At 47.3% G+C, this 16,797-nt stretch overlaps 1 protein-coding gene across 3 annotated transcripts in view; it reads left to right on the forward strand.

The window, feature by feature from the left end:
* The first annotated feature begins 6,304 nt into the window (after positions 1 to 6,304).
* LOC107114979 (ribonuclease-like) overlaps positions 6,305 to 16,797 on the forward strand; it is an 11,394-nt gene continuing 901 nt past the window's right edge. Inside the window, exons 1-3 of one of the 3 annotated variants that reach the window (XM_015416585.1) lie at positions 6,311 to 6,383; positions 8,616 to 8,682; positions 12,704 to 13,188. In XM_015416585.1, coding sequence (XP_015272071.1) covers positions 12,736 to 13,149 — 414 coding nt within the window. In that variant the 5' untranslated portion in view covers positions 6,311 to 6,383; positions 8,616 to 8,682; positions 12,704 to 12,735 and the 3' untranslated portion in view covers positions 13,150 to 13,188. Of the gene's footprint in view, positions 6,384 to 8,615; positions 8,683 to 12,703; positions 13,196 to 16,797 lie in introns of those variants that run through there. The other 2 variants (XM_015416586.1, XR_001482663.1) reach the window with 2 other exon arrangements.

A 16,797-nucleotide genomic window follows, 5' to 3' on the forward strand; every position in this document is an offset into this window, starting at 1 on the left:
ATAAGCTGCTTTGAGATTACTGAAAGTAGAGAAAAGCAGGGATTAAGAACCTTCTTTTCTTCTTCTTCATTGCCAATTCTAATTCCCCTCCCACAGCTCAGTCTAAGAGAATTCCACATCTTACACGCTTTCCCCCCCCCAAGTCTCCATTTGTCTCACTGCCGACATTTTCAATCATATAGATTTTTCCGAAAGGAGACACCATTGTGTTGTCCTTCTTAGAGAGTTTTGACTCCAAGTTATTCCTCAAGGGAACCATGACATCTTTGTACAAAGAATATTCTAGATTTCGTTGTTTCATTAATATGACTCTGCTACCCTCTGAGGCACTGTCAAGTGCCAGCATTTGGGGCCATACTGATCTATTAAATGTAGTGATTAAAATACATATGTTTCACCTTTCCTCTTTAGGTTTACACCCACAAACTGATCAGCACACAGCCAAGACCTGATTCATTAGTAGCAACCATTAATTAGTTGCTCCTGCCAACCTAGCAGTTCGAAAGCAAGAAATTGCAAGTAGATAAATAGGTACCACTTTGGTGGGAAAGTAACAGTGTTCCGTGCGCCATGGTGTTTAGTCATGCTGGCCACATGACCACACTCTTCGGCTTTGAAACGGAGATGAGCACCGCAACCCTAGAGTCGGACTCGACTGGCTTTCAAGCAAGGGAACCTTTACCTTTTTACCAAGGGATAGACTTCCTGCTGGTAGGCCCTGGTCATTGTAAAGGGCATCGTCCCCAAAAGGCAGAGGGTGGTTATAGAAGAGGGCCATCATGCTGAACAAATCAGTGGCCCCTGGCTCTGTTCCCTCCCTGAATTTTCACAAGATGTTTGAAAGGAGCGGCTTTCTCAACTCTTTCCACAGGTGTCTTGCTTAGAGGGACAGTACTTTTTTTGGGCTTCATGTCAAGTTTGAACAAAGAGACACTCGTACCTCCACACTTAGGAAGTCACCACAGGTCATTGCATTGGGTTTAATACAGTCAGTGCTTTTTAGAAAAATAAAATAAAAAGGTGGCAGTACTCATATTTATGGCTGTGCTGGTTTCTACTAATTCCCTCCCCCACCAGGAGAGCCCCGAAAAAGGGGTCTGATACTCAATAGCGGTGAGTAAAAAGGTAAAGGTTTCCCTTGCTCGAAAGCCAGTAGAATCCAACTCTAGGGGGCGGTGCTCATCTCCATTTCCAAGCCAAAGAGCCAGCACTGTCTGAAGACATTTCCGTGGTCACATGGCTGGCATGACTAAACGCAGAGGCGAACGGAACACTGTTACCTTTCCACCGAAACAGTACCTATTTATCTACTTGCAGTTTCTTGCTTTTGAACTGCTGGGTTGGCAGGAGCTGGGGCCACAGACGGGAGCTCACTCCATCACACGGCACCCAGGTCTTGAACTGCCAAACTACCGGTCTGCAGTTCAGTGTGTTAACCTCTGAGCTACCGCAGTGAGTACTAGCACCAAAAAATCCCTGAGTACATTACTTGGGTTGATAGTGTGAGAGGGAAAATAGAGGGAGTTTTTGCCTTGGGGGGGGGGGGCTTATAGTGCCTAAAGAATATTGGCATGGAGAATTGATGTGACACACCCTGGTGTAGGGTTTGCCGGCTGATGGCTGGCTAGCCCTGGGAGCTTCTGGGGGGCAGGGCTTGGCATTGTTCAGCATCACATAATGCTACATCACTTCCAGTTATATAACCAGAAGTGACATCACACATTGCCAGGATGGTCTAGTAATCTCTCCCCCCCAAAAAAAACTCTGTGGTTTTCTGATATCACTTTTCCACCCAATTTTCTCTCACTTCTGCACTGGGCAGTGGTGAGGGACCAGAAGCAGCCATTAGGAGGGTGGGAGGCCTGGCCCTCTACTCTAGTCTACCTTTGCGTGGCTATTCTGAGGAGAAAACAGCTGAATTCAAATGCTGCTGTAATGGAGAATTCACCTGTTAGTGAAGGGCAGGGCTCCGACCCAGCAGTGACCTTCCTCTTTCCAGTGCCAGCAAAGAGGACGCAGCTTGCAGCTGAGGAAGTGGGAAGACCTGTTATCTCAGAGCCGAAAGCACTTTTGCTTAATCATAGTAAACATTTTTCCTCAGAATTAAGTCCCACAAGGGTGTTTCGGCAGTGTAAATAATCTGAAGTGCTTCTGTGGTGTGTGTTTTTAATTCACTATGTTTACTGTACAATCCTAAACAGAGTTATCTATATATCTAATACCGAAGTTGCCCCCTGCGTGCGGATACTTATTTTCGCACATCGGGGGCACCTGGGGGGGGAGGGAGATTTTCGTGCACACTTGGGGCAGTCCCCAGGTGTGCACAAAAATCTGAAACCTGTAAAAAAATATCGGGGGATATTTAAATTCCCCCCAAAGTGACAGAGTGTCCCCTGCACATGCGCAGGGAACGCTCTGCAGCCGGCCTCGCCGCCGCTTCGGAGCCGGGCGGGGGGGCTAGTGAGGCCGGGGCGGCTGAATGCCGCTCGAGCCTCGCTTCGGGGGGGACCAGCGAGGTCTGGGCAGCTGCAAGCCGCCGGGCCTCGCTTCGGAGCGGGGGGAGATCAAGCCGGGGGTGGAGGGGGAGTGGAGGACACAGGGGGAACCGGCGGGATGGGGGGAACTTACCTCCTCCTGCTGCTTCCTCCTCTTCCTCATAGGTGTGGCGCTCCCTCCCCCCTCCCGCGAGTATCGCAGGTCCCGCCCCTTGTATCTTTCTAAACCCATTGACTTCAGTGGATTTAGAAGGGTGAAACTCTGCTTAGGATTGCATCGAATAAAACTTTGTTGGTCTTAAAGGTGCCACTGGACTTAAATTTTGTTCTGCTGCTTCAGACCAACACGGTGTCAGGTCCTGGACTAGCAGTCAATCTCATGGACACTCTTGTGTAAGAAGATTTGTTTATTCAAAGATATGAAAGGATCCAAGCATAGACAGCTTTGTGTTGGAGCTGGGTTTCAGGGGTCACCCCCCCACACACAATATTGTAAATTTTTGAAAACCCTCTTATAATCCTTGACCAATCATGTCTCTCATTCAGCCCACCAAATGCTTGCCCCTGCTCCAACGACCACACCAACACTTGCAAATAGACAGCTACATTATCTAGAAGCTACAAGGTCACAGGAATGGTGAGATCATACTCAGGGGACCTGCTCTTGTCTGCCCAGGTTTTCTAATTTTTCTTGGCTTTCACTAGGGTCTTTTGGATTAAAGTCCATTGCTGGATTAGGTCGGACCACCACACCTGCAAGTCTTTAGGTCTGGTTGGTTCAGATGCAATTGTAGGGAGTAGGGCTGCCAAGTCCCCCTGGGGGGCAGATTTTCCCCCACTTTGGAGGCCCGATTTCCACTGCCACGGAATCAGGCCCCGGGGGAAACCCCACCCCGGTGTGCACGTCAGCCGGAGGTGACGTGATGACGCCGGGCACGCTGGGGGTGGGGCACAGCCATCTGAGGGGAAAACCCCCACCGCAGAAGAAAAAGAACTTGGCAACCCTAGTAGGGAGGGGGCCCCTCTCGTATCCCTGCACCACTTTGAATGGGGTGGCTCCAGTGGAGGTGTGGACAGAGTTATTATAGCTGTATTCTGCATATGGTAACAATTCCAGTCAGTTGTCCTATTGATAGTCAATACACCACCTTAGGTATTTTTCCAACACCTGATTGATACATTCTGATTGGCCATCTGTCTTGGTGTGATAAGCACTACTGAGGCCTTGTTCAATGCCCAACATTTCAGAAGCCCTCTTCAAAAGGCTGCCATAAATTGGGACCCCCTGTCCAAGATTATCTTATTAGAGACCGAGTGGAGCCTGAAGTTACATGAACAGTTGAGCCAGTTTTTTGGGCAGTGGGCAGTTGTTTACAGGGTATGAAATGGGCTTGTTTTGAAAAGAGGTCCACCACTACCCAGACCACTCTTCTCCCTCTACTGGGGGGCAGGTCAGTGATGAAGGGCTTTACCCAGGATGAAGTGCTTTACCCAGGATGTATTGGGTGCAGTAAATAAGAAGCCTGGAGACCAACTGGTGGTGAAAGGCAGAAAGTTTATAGCGCAATAATGGTACCTATTTACAGAGAATAACAGACCATCATGCAGCATAACATACCTCAGTTGGAAAGAGCTATGTCTCCCACTGAGGCTTATCAAGCCCAGACACTTTATACATCAACCAGCCAATGAACTGCAGGACACACTAATTACCCACCCCTAATGACCACAAGGAGTAGCACCTGCTTGTTTAACACCTGGCCGTTAACCACTTAGCCACTTAGTCATTTAGTCTGACAGCTAAGACTTAGGTACTCTTAGATCTCCCTGATCTACACACATGCTGTAACAGCTTGCTACCTCACATACTTAGACATATAACTCAATAGGATGGTGTGGTTCAGGCCAGCCCTGTAGAAGTTGATCAGTACCTCCTCCGGCCAACCCTGCAGTTTGGCAGCGTAGGTCTTGAACTCATCAGAGAACACTCTGACTGAGCAGGTCCCTTGTTTCAACCCCCTAAAACGAGTTCTCGCCTGCTCCAGGTTGAGTGAGTCTTCATACTGGTAGCAGAGGGCCCTCATGACCACATCGACGTATCAGAGGGGTTTTTTTTAATTTAATTTTTTATTGTTTTTAACGACAACATTAACATATTAAACCATGACATATTACTTTGAATTATGCTTCTTCTGATACATAACACATATAAATGTCGTATAATTACTCATTAACATGAGTAAACCGATAGCATTGTGATTTGGACCTGTTTCACAATGAAGCAGTGAGACACACTGCTATATGTAAATGCCAACTAAACATATCAAAAACAGTTTTTAACTTCAGGAAATAATTTGTTAATTAATACTTAATACTGATCATTTAAAGAAATAAAGAGTTTTCAAGCTAGAATATCATCAGACCAATCAAAAACGATACATCAAATCCATTTTTCAAATTGGGACCATTCAGAGGAAATAAATTGTTGCTGGGATGGGTAGTCTAAAACCAGGTACCACTTTCCAACAAACCTCTCTTGCTTTGAGTTTTGAGACCTATCAGAGTTCAGGGCCTTTGACACTGTAATGCCCTACAAACCAGTCAGCTGCACAGTCTCGCAGCAGTGACCCCAGGTAGTCCACTCAGTGTTCATCCAAGGCAAAGGTGTGCCCCCATTCCCTCAGGAACTTGTGCACCTGCAGCACAAAAAAGGCCAGCTTCCCCAGGGCTCCACTGAAGGTAGCTTCCAGTACATCTCTGAGGGATGCAGACACCTGACAGGGAGGGGGGAACCACTGGTGGGGCTTTTTCATCCCGTTGCACTGGGGCCACTCCAGCCACCCCTTGCAGTCCCAGGCCATGGAGCTCCTGCTGGTGGTTAGAGTGTCGGGCCAGGAGCTGGAAGATGCAGGGACAAACCCCACTTCAGTCACGAATCATGTTTCCTTCATGACCTTCAGTCAGCTGCTCTCTTGCTCTCTTTCTCTCTCAGCCTCGCCTAGCTCACAAGATTGCTATGAGAATAAAATGAAGGAAGTGAGAACTATGACTGCTACCTCAGCTTCTTGGAGACAGATAAAAAATCATTTTGTTTTCTTCTTCTTTCTTCATATCATATAGAACAGACCCAAACACACTCAGGCCATTGTTCGTTTTCAGGTAATGTCAACAGCGGTAGGCCAGCTGATTTCCAAGGAAGTTATTTTTTAAAAAATTCTGTTCGAAGAAGGCTTGATAAATGTCTAAAGATTGCCTTGTGCTGGTGGGTGAGGTAGGCGCACCCACGGGGGGAGGGGGGGGAGGTCAGCTACACTTAGGCCCAGTCTGCATCTAGCATTTGCTCTGCTGTTATACCAAACCCACACTGGAACAGAAATTCCCATCTACATTGCATGCCACTTTCACTTTGATTGAGTGTCGCATTTTATGGCAGTGTCCAGACTGCATGCCGCTTTCACTTTGTTTGATCTCTGGTTTTATGGTGGCTGTCTGCAAATATGTATGGCTGTTTTATGGCCATTTGGGGGTGACTCTGCAGTCAGTACGGTGTTGGCCTGGGGTAGCTGAATGTGGTTTTGAACAGCATCTTTTCCTGTTCCAGTGTGGGTTTGGTACAACAACTGAGCAAATGCCAAATGCAGATTGGGCCTATGTAAGAGTGAGGCAAGGATTGCCCAAGTCAGCACTGGGCTGCTGCGTCAGTTGTTTTCTGTCTAAAATGAGGAAACAATCCTCACCAGTCAGGAAATGAGTTTCGGGGGGGGGGGGTTCTGGCACCCTAGAATATAAACTGGAGGAGATGAAGGTCCAGTCGCAAAGCATTCCAGACTGCAGGTGTACTTCTCCGTGCTGTCAGCCAAAGAACTCAGCTTCCGCTCAATCTGTAAAGTAAATATTCAGTTTTTCTAATTTGCTCTCTTCTGATTGTTTTTCTATTTTATACTTTCCAGGCTGTTTGGTTTCTGTGACCCTCTCCCCTCTTTTTGAATGGAAAGTGAAGGGGAAATGTGTGTGTGTGTGTATATTTGCCAACATTGTTATACATTACTTTATATAAAATTCATTTCTCCTTCTTATACATAATATAATATAGTATAACTTTCCATATTTTTGAGTCTAATCCATCTTCTTTATTTTCATCCAATTATTTTCCATCTCTTCCAAAATATCTCCTCTAGTTTGTTTTGTAGCCTTATATTTAACTTATCCATTTCTGCAACTTCCAATATCTTATATTTAAGTTCCTTTATTGTAGGGATGACCTTGGATTTCCATCGTTTCGCAATAAGTATTCTAGCCGCTGTTAATATGTATACACTTATATAAGTAAGATCCTTTATATTGTCTGGTAATATGTTAAGTAAATAGGCTTCAGGTGTTAATGGAATATTGATTTTTAAAATATCTAGAAAAATCTTATGACTTTTTTCCCAAAAAACTTGAATTTTATCACATTTCCACCATATGTGAAGATAAGATCTTACATTTCTTTTACATCTCCAACAAATATTGGATGATCTAGGGAAGCATTTTGCTACTCTAGTAGAAGTCAAGTGCCATCTGTATATTAATTTATATATATATTCTTTATAAGGAGTAGCTCTCATGTATAAAGCTTTCTAGGTTTTGGACCAACTCTCTATATCTATTGAATGCCCGATTTTGAATGGAAAGTGAAGGGGAAATGTTTTAACTAACTTTTTTAAAATTAATGTATGGTTACCTCTGACTATGGGATAAAAACAGACTTTCAGGGCAATTCGATGGTCACAGATCAGCAGGCAATACTTTTTGCAGGGTGGAGAGAAACATGAAAACATGGATCCAGATGCTGGCTGAAAGTTTTACAGCTCCACTATAAATGACAATAGCAAATAGGAAGCGAGAGGGGAAAAACAAAGGTGGAGTCCAGTGGCACCTTTAAGACCAACAAAGGTTTTTTTCAAGGTATAAGCTTTTTTGTGCATGCACACTGAGAGAGAGAAGTCCACTTCAGTTGCTTTCTAGGCCTCTGCTGTTCAGGGTGACATAGGCCCCGGTCACACGGCAAAGTTGCCGCGGGAGAGGCACGGATGGTGGGCAGATTATCCGGGCGCGATCACACCCCAACATCTGGGAAGTGGAGCACACCCGTGGCTTACCGCCAGCAATGCGCATTAAAAAACTAGTACCTCCAAGGTACTAGTTGTCAGCAAGCTTCCATGGTGTTCTGTGTTGCTGGTACTTCGGTACAATTGTTTTCCCATCCCCCTCCTTCCCTGCCTGTGAGCTGTTATTGTACTCTGCTGTAATGCATAAGCCAAACAACTGGAGGTCGTCTTGTGGGAGTTCGCTTCATTGCCGGCTTGTTGCTTTTAGAGCCTGAGAACTGCACCTGTATATGTCTGGAGATAACTTGGTTCTCAGGGAAAGGGCGCGCAACCGTTTCCTCTCGCCCGCCAGCGGGAAAGTGACCCATTGGTTCTGTATCTGTTTCAAATCCCTTTATTATGCTTGCCCTTACAGTTTGTAGACAGTTCTAACAAAGAACGTGTTTGAGTGTCTTTCCAATGCTTTGAAATAAATGTTGCTTTTCTTGAAAACGTGGATTTATTCTCGATGCTTGGGGATCCAACACTAGTAAACGTTTGCCACAGGCTGCCTCCATACACCCGTGGTGTGATCGCGCCGGCGCGTGGCATTCCCCTCTGGTCTGTTTACCCACTGGCGCCGAGGGAAGGACCCATGGTGTGCCGCCGGCGCATCTGATCGCGTAATCACGGATCAAACTGCGCCGGGGCAATTAGCCACGCTTCCCCCCCCCGCGATATCCGGCCCATGTGGCCGGGGCCATAGATCCGGAACGAGAGCTGCCTAGCATCAGTGTGATCTAAAGCAGCAATGTTTGCTCAGGCACATTTGTCTGAAAAGCTGTAGCAATGTTACCGGTGCCAATGTTGCCAAGGGAAAGACTTTTGTAAAGTTGACCCAGGTCTTCAGAGCCAGCAAATTCAGTACAGTTGTTGATTTATATCACTTTCCCCTCCTTTTGCAATGGAGCCTCCCCAGGAAATCCAGATTGCAAAACAGGTTGGCAAATAAATGTTTTCTCCGAATGTGGCTTCTTCTTCTCTTTTGCAGTTTGTACAAAACCCAAAGACAAGAGAGATTTTGCTTTCCGGAGACCAGGGAAGAGTCAAGGCTACAGGTGAGTTGCTATGAGGGATGAATTATTAGGGAAACCGCAGCAAACAGGAAACTAAGCACAAGGCAGGCTGATGTCATGAGATTCAAATTTCAAAGATGGCAAGTGAGAGGACCGCGTTGCATAGCGGTTAGAGCATTAAACTAGAATATGGGAGACCAAGGTTAATTTAAAAAATATATACAAATTTTATTTTGTAAAAAGAAAACTGGACACAAAGCTTTACGAGTTCGTCTTCAGTTCTATAAACGAATCATACAGACGTTATTGAGTTAAATTCACCATCCTCATCGGAGGACAGACCAAAGTCCAAGTCACCGCTCTAACATGAAGCTTGGTGAGTGACCTTGGGCTGGTCATGTTCTTGGGGTCTAGCCTACCTCACAGGAGGGTAGGGACCGTGTATGCTACCTTGAAGTCCTGGGAAGAAGAGGGCAAAGCAATAACAACGAAACCATTCACCACCTTGAATCTGACCGGATGAGGCAAGAGAGGCACGTTTTAAATTTAAAAATTAAATACATACAAACGTTCACTGGCATGATATAGTCAATAGGATGGAGAGTGGAGAAGCAATCTGCCTGGAGTGGAAGAGTGTAGATGCCCTCGCTCCTCACTGTCTTCCGCATGCTCCTCTCCCCCCTCCAGCCCTCATTCCCCACAGACTCTTGCTTCTTCCACCCGTCCTTTCATGCTGGTCCCTGGATCTCAGCCTGCAGCCTTCCCTCCCCACGCCCCTCTCCCAGGCCACCCTGCTTCTGCAAGAGTATTATAGCTCACTCTGGTGTTCTGCCACTCTCTGGCCGTGTCAACACTGATGGCTTGGCGCGATATGGTACCGCCTCTAATTGAACCGGTTTAAAGTGCTGTGGGGCATATCAACCACACAGCACACCCTGCTGCGGGTTACCCATGGAGACATCCCATGGTGAAACATCCACATTATTGCAGCGCCTCAGCCACGGAGCACGCTGCCAAAAAATTCCAAAATTCATGTGCATGCATAGGAGCACATGTGCGCACATGCGCATGCAGGCACATGCACATATAGGCATTTTTAAAAAAAAAAAAAACACCTCCCTAGCAGCAGAATGGATCTGCAGGTTCAGACTGCCAAATCCATTCTGCGCGCGCTGCCCCGCGTTCAGACATCCGGCCATGCGTGATGACCGTGCGGGGATCCGAAAACACCCCTTGTGATGTGGTGGCTTTTTAACTCAGCTCCAAGTCGTCCTGTGACAGGATAAGTATGGCTGGGGAATGCCTGACAGATGTGGCTGTCTGACTGCGCCCATTTGATCTGGAGGGGAGGAGTGCCTGTGTCGGGCCAAACTGCCCGTCTGATCACAGCCTCTGTCACTTATGACAGGGGATGAAAAAACACTGCATATACACAGAGGTCGATTCAGGGGGGATCGCAGTCCCCCCGGGTGAGGTACGAGGGGGCGGGGCACATGACAAAGCCCCGCCCCCTACTTCCGGCCACCCCGCTTCCGTCCCTCATTCAGCCAGGAGGAGGCAGGAGAAGTGGGAGGGTATGTTGCTTCCTCCCCGCCTCTCCCCACCCCTGCCTGCCTGGGGCCAGGGAGGGCCTTGGCGGGGCTTTCTCGCACTCCCGCCGGCCTTGCAGGTCCACTGCCGGGCCTTATGATGTCAGGGGGTGTGGCATATGCTAATGAGTTATGCTAATGAGTTCCCCTAGCTCTTTTTCTACGAAACGACCCCTGCTTGTGAAATACCACACCTGATCCCACAGTCTGGATCATGCCCCCTCTGTATACCAGAGTGTGGTGAATAAGAAGGGGGGTGGGGTACTGTAACAGTTATGGAGACGGAGAGGGGCTCTGGTGTCTCTGTAGCTAGGAAGAAGGCAGGAAGGCCCTTCTTGCATATCACTAGCATCCTTTCACAACTTGGTGGGGGAAACATGCTAGCCCTTTGGTGTGTTAACAACTCTTGATTGGAAGGTCCGGTTCGAGTGAGCATGAGCCCCCAAGACCTGGCACCCAGATGGGAGAAAGTCACTGATGCCCATGTGGGGTGGGGTCTGAAAAGGGGAACTGTTCCTTTGTCTGGGAGTGCATTTGAACGTGGAGGTTGGAATTGGGTTTTTGGTGTTCATCAGGGTTATCTGTCTCTCGTGTGTGCTCTGCCATGAAAGATGACCGGGGGTGGGGGGGTGGGAATGATGCTAAAGAGGGCTGCAGATGCACCAGGGACCTGCAACTAAGAAAGACCAGATATAAGTACCTAGTTAAAAAGGTAAAGGTTCCCTTGCTTGAAAACCAGTCGAGTCCGACTCTAGGGTTGTGGTGCTCATCTCTGTTTCAAAGCCGAAGAGCCAGCGCTGTCCGAAGACGTTTCCGTGGTCATGTGGCCGGCATGACTAAACACCAAGGTGCACGGAACCTTCCCACCAAAGTGGTACCTATTTATCTACTTGCAATTTCTTGCTTTCGAACTGCTAGGTTGGCAGGAGCTGGAACTAGAGACGGGAGCTCACTCCATCACACTGTCTTTTTGTTCATTTTGCTCAGTGCGCCTGGATTCTGTCCTTATAGTACCCTGAGTTTGTGCCTTGCAGAAATAGAGTTATTTAACTTGAGAGATCCTGCAAATGTCCTTACCCACCTGCCTTAGCTGTTGGCATGCTACAGTGATACACGTCTCTGGAACTGGCCTTGGGCAACCCACAAGAGAGGGGGGGCCCTGGATTTTAACCAAGGTGGTGGATGCAACAGAGAAAGGGCAGGGAAGACAGTGGCCAGTATTGCCCCAAAATGAGATGAATGGAATACCACTGATTATAAAACATTGTCTTTCTTAGCTCCCCTTCCTTCTTCATCCTCTATTGCCTTGGCTTCCAAGCTGTGAGTCACCCAGCAGGATATTCTACCGTACCTTTGGGCATCCCTTTCTACACATGGATTACAGTGCTGTATTTCTGCTCAGCTGAAGGGACCATTTGGTTCCCTCTCAGGAGTTGCACTCTTGTCAGTATCCTGTGATCCTGGCCCATAGCTACAGTGGGGCATCTTGGGACACCCCCCCCCCAACTTGCCACCCCCCCCCGCTTCCCATCCACCCAATTCATTTTATTTTTTGCACTGAGCCAACCTGTTGCCCTGCCTTGCCCGCCAGCAGTGTGTGCAGGAGTGCCCCTCCGACTTATTTAAATGCCCTCCAAAGTCAAGAATCCTGGCTACATCCCTGCTGTGATCAATACTTCCTTCCCAACCAACAAGATGTTCATGAATCTCAGCAGCAGAGCCAACTGACTTGGGAAGTGTGTGTGTGGCTCAGGCAGTAGTGAACACCAGGTTTTAAGATATGTTAAGGTAAAGGTAAAGGTTTCCCGTGCTCGAAAGCCAGTCGAATCTGACTCTGGGGGTGCAGTGCTCATCTCCATGTCTAAGACGAAGAGCCAGCGCTGTCTGTCGTCATGTGGCCGGCCTGACTAGACGCCAAGGCGCACGGAACGCTGTTCCCTTCCCACTAAAGTGGTACCTATTCATCTACTTGCAATTTCTTGCTTTCGAACTGCTAGGTTGGCAGGAGCTGGGACCAGAGACGGGAGCTCATTTTCTTTGCAACTTTGTCTGTGCTGCAATGTATTCCAATGGAGTGGAGCTCAAGAAGTTTCACTTTCCAGTGTTTGTTTAGTTGAAGCTGTTGGTTGAGGGAGTTGTCTCCTTGCAAATACAGGGTTGATGTTTTGAGCCAGCTTGTCTCTGCTGAATGAACCTGAGAATGGGTGCCTTAGTGAGTACAGTAACCTGGGAACCCACAGCCAAAGGGGGACATTACACTGGAGAGTAACTGCCATTCTGAGTAGACCTGGGGGGAGGGGAGAAGCTTGCAATGCCCAGCCATTTTATGTTTCTAGGCTCCGACCTTCCGTCTGCAGATCAGCATCTTAACCACTTGAGCCACCGCAGTCCCTTATAAGTTATGTTACACATACGTATTTGCAGGCAAAATGATTAATCATCGGCTTTTTTTATCCCTCCCTCCCTCCCCTAAGTCGACACCGTGGCTCCAAGGTCAGCCTGTCCAATGCTGCTCATCCTGTTGATCTTGCTGGGGCCCTTGCCGGCCTCCCCCCAGACTTACCAGAACTTCCAGAGGAAACATATGGACTACCCAAAGACCAGTCCCCACCTGGCTGCCCGGCTCTATTGCAACCAAATGATGCAGCGTCGAAATATGACCAACCCCATCTGCAAGGAATTCAACTCTTTCATCCATGAACCCGCAAATGTTGTAGACGCCATCTGCACAAATGGAGGGACCCATGTCGGTCGCAATCTTTACGACAGCCATGCTGCCTTTCATCTCACCAACTGTGAAGTCATTGGGGGACGTGGCCAGAGGCCCCCCTGCAACTACCGGGGCAGGACCGAATGCAGACGTATTGAAGTGGCCTGCAATAGTAGGTCGCTGCCGGTACACTTCCACAAAATGATTTAGATCTCTGAGCAGAGAAAGGATCTAGGGAAGTGGTGTCAGCTTGCGTGATCTAGTATAGATCACAAATAGCCACTATCAGGACTTAATGTCCCTCTCCCCCGTTCATGTATTCTCTATATCTCATCAAGAATTAACTGCTGCTACAGTGGTGGGGAAATCCATCAAGTCGCAGCCAGCTTGTGGCAACCTTGTAGGCTTTTCAAGGGAAGAGATGTTTAGATGTGTTTTGCCATTGCCTGCCTCTGCATGGCGACCCTGGACTTCCTTAGTAGTATCCCATCCAAGTACTAACCAGCATAGCTTGCAAGAACTGATGAAATCGGGCTAGCCTGGGTGCTCCAGGTCACCGTGCTGTTGCTATACACCTAGTTATAATCTCCTCTCTTCTTCCGTCAGCCCCTCTGCCTTTTCCTCCTACTCCTTCAGCTTGAATTTTGATTGTCTGTACTGCTCTCTAGTGGTCATCACACATAATGACTGTGCCTGGCAACTAGTGTGAGATGGAGGGGCAGAGTCATTGGATGTCAGCAACGGTGTGATGTCACTTCCAGGAATAGAAGAAGAAGAAATTGGATTTATACCCCACCCTTCACTACCCAAAGGTGTCTCAGAGCAGCTTACAAACTCCTTTCCCTTCCCCTCCCCGCAACAGACACCCTGTGGGGTAGGTGGGGCTGAGAGAGCTCTGAGAGAACTGCTCATGAGAGAACAGCTCTGAAAGAACTTGTAACTGACCCAAGTTCACACAAGCAGCTGCATGTAGAAGAGTGGGGAATCAAACCCGGGTCTCCCAGATTAGAGTCCGTGCTCCTACACCAAACTGGCTCAACATAACAACAACAGCAAAAGGTAGAGAAGTTTAAATAGTGAGGCTTGGAAATTTCAGGGCCAATATTTCTTAGTGACTTGTATGGCCACAAGGGGTACTAAGCAGCAGGAAATTCATTATAGCTCACCTACAATAATAATGAATCTTACCTCGCCTTCCAGAGGGGCGGCTTAGTTCGTTGCAGCAGAATTAAAGAGAAGGGAGGAAGGGAGGTCTGACTTACAAAACCCCATACTGGACTAAACCTGACCAGTCTTGGAAGGGCCACTGCAATTCTGTTTCATTTTGGTAGAAGTTATTTTGACTGCCCCTGACACAGCTATCCCTGAGGAATCAGTCCTGGAGACAGACCTCTCTTTGGACCAGTCTGTGTACACAAAATAAAACTCATAAGATAACATGCGGAGAGGCCTCATCTTGGTCTGGGATAAACCAATACTCCAACCCCAAACCCTCTATTCTACAGCTTTTTCTGTTTCTCCCCTTGGAAGCACCTCTCTCCCACTCACTTACCCACCCACGTATCTCTTCCTGTTTCCCTTTCCCAGCTTTCTATTTAAACCCTTTTTCTTCCCCATCCATCGTTGCCTTCCCTTCTTTCTATCTTTTACCTTTTCAGCCTGTCTCTCACCAGCCACTCTGTTAATGTATGCTTTATTCTGCTGGTTTTTGATGGTAATAAATGATTGATTGATTACCTCTGTAACGATTCCTTGTTTTTGTGTGTGTGTGTCTCTTTAAAAGTTTGGTTGTATGGCTGTGGTAGATAGACTAGAGTGGTTGAGAGAGGCAAGTGTGGTATGATTGGTGGTTGACAGAGAGGGGGGGTTTGGAAGTGAAAATGAGTGGATGAGTATGTATGTCAGTCAGGTTTTACAGTTACAGGTTTGACAGTTGATAAGTTCAGTTGGTTCTGTGTGTGAAAGGAGGGAGAAGCGGTCCAGTGTGGAATAAGTTTGTTCTGTGTGTGAAAGAAGAGACAAGCAGTTCTGTGTTGAAACAGTTATAAGCTGAAGCTGAGTGTCTAGGAAACAGTAAAGTTTAAGAGAGCAAGAGTTAAAGGAAAGTCTGAGTGACAGGATAGAGTGAAACAGTAAACATATATGGCCTTGAGATAAACATGTGTTACAAAGTTACATGCAAAGGTCCCTGTCAGTGAGAGAGAAGTTTGTGTGGGATACCAAAGAAATTGTTCAGTATTTACACAATACTAGTTACATTGTACTACCCTCTTATTTATGCTTTATTTCAATAAATCCTCTTTCATTCAAGTATACCAGCTCTGAAAGAAGTACTTCCCAGGACCACATAGTTCCTCGTGAGCCTTGACCTCGGTCTACCAACCCAGTAAGAGCATAAGTAAAAGCATAAAGGTTTGGAAATCCTTAAAATTTCCTGGTGGCAGCCGTATATACCCAGATAAACAGAATAAAAAGAGAACTTTTAAAGTAAAACCAGTCCTCCCTAATAAGGAGGACAGCACAACCTCTCTCAAGCCCTCCACCCCCACCCCCACATTAATCCTCTGCAGTGTTGGTTGGGGGTTGCCCAGTGACCTCACGGTGACCATGAGATTCTGGTGGCAATCTTTCTTAAAGAAACAGGCATTGTATCTACGATTTGGGAGGGAGGTTAACCCTACAGTTAGGGTTGCCAGCTCCAGGTTGGGAAATTCCTGTAGATTTGGGAGGTAGAACCTGGGGAAGGCAGAGTTTGGAAAGGGAGCTCAGCATAGAGTCTACCCTCCAAAGCAACCATTTTCTCCAGGGGAACTGATCGCTGTCATCTGGGAATAAGTTTTAACACTAAAAAATGTCCAGGTCCCACCTGGAGGTTGGCAACCCTTTCTAATGTGTTTTTTTTTAAAAAAAAAATCCTCTTCTTATTTCTTTTCTGTTACTGTTCATTCAACCTAGTGGTTTTGAACAGCTACTGAAACTTTATCTTTAAGCAACTAACGGAAAGCCACCGATGTAACGGGATCTCACCAACAAAATAGGATAGGGTTTTGCAGTTTATGCAGTTGTTTTAGTCTGTTTCGGTAAATCTACAATGGCAGCCAAAAAACTAGAGACCCTGTATGTTTCCCATCCATTTATATTGCTCAGTAGCCAAGAAGTCTCAGTAGCTGAAGAAGCAGAGTCCTTACTAAGTAAGGAGGAAATCATTTCCTGTCTAAGTTTTTAAAAATTCAGGTTTATGCAGACGTATTTGATATTCCAAGCAGCAAAACTGGGTCTACTTTGAACAGGGTTCTGTATGGACACACACACACACCCCTGCAATAACACCAAATTTTGAAGGAAACCTGTTCAATGAGAACTAGGTATCTGCCAAGGATCATATCCATGGCTTTTTTTGCAGAAAAAGCCCAACAGGAACTCATTAGCATAATAGGCCACACCCAACAGCAGAAACTCATTAGCATATTAGGCCACACCCTGAATGTACAGCTCATTAGCCTATTAGTCCACACCCCCATGCCTTTCCTTGGCTTGCCTGGGTGCCCGGCAGCCGCAGGGAGCCCAGACAAGCCGCCCTTGGACAGGCCAGGGAAGGCATGGGGAGGTATTTAAATGCCTCCCCAGTCCTTCCAGCCCCCCCCCGGCCTGCCCACCTAGGAGTCGCCGGGGGGGGGGTCGCTCTCCAGGCCTTCCCTCTGTAGCCACGTGCACAGAGGCTTTGGCTGTAGTGGGCATGGCCAACTCTGAAGCCAGCCGGAACTCCGTTCCTGTGCGTTCCTGCCCCAAAATAGCCCTGATCATATCCATCAACAGGCACATTCACATAAAACAATCATTCCTCAAAGTTTTTTTTTT

This window comes from Gekko japonicus, unplaced genomic scaffold (assembly GCF_001447785.1).
Source record: "Gekko japonicus isolate JY-2015 unplaced genomic scaffold, Gekko_japonicus_V1.1 scaffold4044, whole genome shotgun sequence".
NCBI lineage: Eukaryota > Metazoa > Chordata > Lepidosauria > Squamata > Gekkonidae > Gekko > Gekko japonicus.